We start from the raw sequence: 2,229 nt of genomic DNA on the forward strand, positions 1-2,229 counted from the left end.
CTCTTCCTAGAACTTAGACTGTTACAGTTCAAGTTGAGCCCTAGGTGTATATATATGAGTTTACCCTCTATTAACTTACTAGTTTTCTCCTTTTGGTCATGACTCAAAAGCCCACACTGATGCCCAACAGTATCTACAATAAAGGAAGTATATTCTTATCACAAGTGAAGTTATCATACATGTGTATTTCCAAAATAGTTGTTCCTTCATATTATCTTTTTAGACAGAAACAGTCTTTGATGGTTTGGTGATGCATCACAAACACAGGATTTTCCAAGCAATGAGTAGGAACTAGATTTCCACTGAATTTTCTTCAGCTTTAAGGAGCTTAGACATCATCAAATATTTTGCTTCGAGACATTGACAGGTATCTTCCACCAGGCTGGTACCTGCAAAATCAATTTTAAATATGAAAAACTATCATAGGAAATAGAAATCATGTAACTTGTAGTACTTTTACTCCTTAACTCTCAGTGAATTGCAGGAATGGAAGTTCTACTGAATTAATGTTTCCATGAGAATTTGATAGACAGTCATTAAATCAAATTTCATGTGACCAAGAAAAACAGCCATATGAATACTGTGAATCATACAGAACTGAGAGTCTTAAAGAACTTTGTTTCCTGACACAAAAGAAAGAAGTTGTTTTTGTTGAACAGGACTTTTTGCTTAAAAGAACCCAAACAAACCAACAAGAAACTGAAACACAAAAAGCTGCAAGCAAACAAAGTAGTTTGGGTGCTTAAGGGTACAGCCCATTGGGTATTCCTAGGAGAAAGACAGTATCAAAGATAATGAAACAAAGGCTTGCATGCTTAGCAGGAAAAGAGAAACTTCACAAATTATTGGTCAAATAAATTTTAAAAAGCACTTTAAAAGCAAAAATAAGTTTCAACGCATGCACAACACACTTCCTCTCTGCAGTACTTACTAAAGCTAGAACAAATGCAAAGCCAGGAGCTAGTGTCCCTAGTGCTCTTACTGCCCTAGGATGCTCTAACTATTGCAAGAACTACAGTATTGAAAACCAATGTTACACAAGCTATTTTAAAATTATTTGAAATTTCATATGCAATTACTCTTGATTTATTACCTCCATGAAATGAAATGCAGGTTACTAGAGGAAGCTCTGTGCCTCCTGCTCCCTTTGCAAAGTTCAGAATATTCCACTTTACAAAGTTTGTATAGGTGCCAGATGACTTCAGATACTCTACTTGAAAAGTGTTTGCTGAAGAATAAATTACATATGCATATTCCTCTTTTTTGTAGACTATTATTCCTATCACACTGTACAGAAGTCAACAGCTGACAGAACTTCTAGGCTAGTTCCTCTTTAAATTCTAGTTCTTAGAAAGAATTAGTTTTTGAAATGTGGTGACATTAGACTGTTGGGAGAATTTCTGATTGCTAACGGACATGTGAGCAATCCAGCCTTGCTAGCAGGGCCGGAGCAAGCTGCAAGCTAAGTTGGTCAAGGACACAGCTGTGGTTGGAATGTGAGAAAGAAGGTAGTGAGATAAACAACTCCTGGGTGCGGAATGCGGAAGTTGAAGATAGTCAGGGGTGGAGAATAATGATTAGGCACCTTGATTGATATGTTAATAACTAATTATATTGTGTGTAAGGCAGACTAGTAGTAGTAGTTAACCAATAATAAGTAGACGACCCTACAGTATAAATATGCGTATCTTTCACAAGAAAGTGACAACAATCATAACCGTATCAGTATTTGTTGTACCACAGCAGCTGACTCCGGTTTTGGGATCCCTCAACATTAAACTAAACTAATGTCTGAATCAACGTGTAAAATCTGGTAGTGGCATTTAACAGCATTCTTTGCATGTTTTTTGAGCTGGCATTTATTTATTGACATTAGAGATGGAAGTCCATTTATGACTTTTCTTTTACTGGGTTTACTAGTTTTAGCTGGAAAATAATACATGAAAAGTTTTTATATAGGAACTTAAAGTTATTTATCACTATATGGTTTTACATCATAACTACTCAGATTTAAAAAAAAAGTACCCATACTATGTATTACTTGTTTCTTGTATATAAGCAGAGCTTAGCAAATTCATTAAATACCCTAGTTCATGAGTGAGGAAATTTGGTGTTGCTGTCATACCCACAGAGTAACAAAATTCTCTATTACAGACAGAACTAAACAGTGCAGCTTGGTACTTTCTGTTCAGGAAGTTCAGATGTTAATATACTTCAGCAGTTCCAAGA

General features: G+C 35.5%; 1 protein-coding gene across 1 annotated transcript in view; it reads right to left on the bottom strand.

Moving 5' to 3' along the window:
- Positions 1 to 328: 328 nt before the first annotated feature.
- Positions 329 to 2,229, bottom strand: part of LMBRD2 (LMBR1 domain containing 2) — a 20,317-nt gene continuing 18,416 nt past the window's right edge. Inside the window, exon 17 of the mRNA XM_009081921.1 lies at positions 329 to 389. Within this exon, the coding sequence (XP_009080169.1) occupies positions 329 to 389 (61 nt within the window). The remainder of the gene's footprint in view (positions 390 to 2,229) is intronic.

Source organism: Acanthisitta chloris, unplaced genomic scaffold (assembly GCF_000695815.1).
Source record: "Acanthisitta chloris isolate BGI_N310 unplaced genomic scaffold, ASM69581v1 scaffold6379, whole genome shotgun sequence".
Lineage (NCBI taxonomy): Eukaryota > Metazoa > Chordata > Aves > Passeriformes > Acanthisittidae > Acanthisitta > Acanthisitta chloris.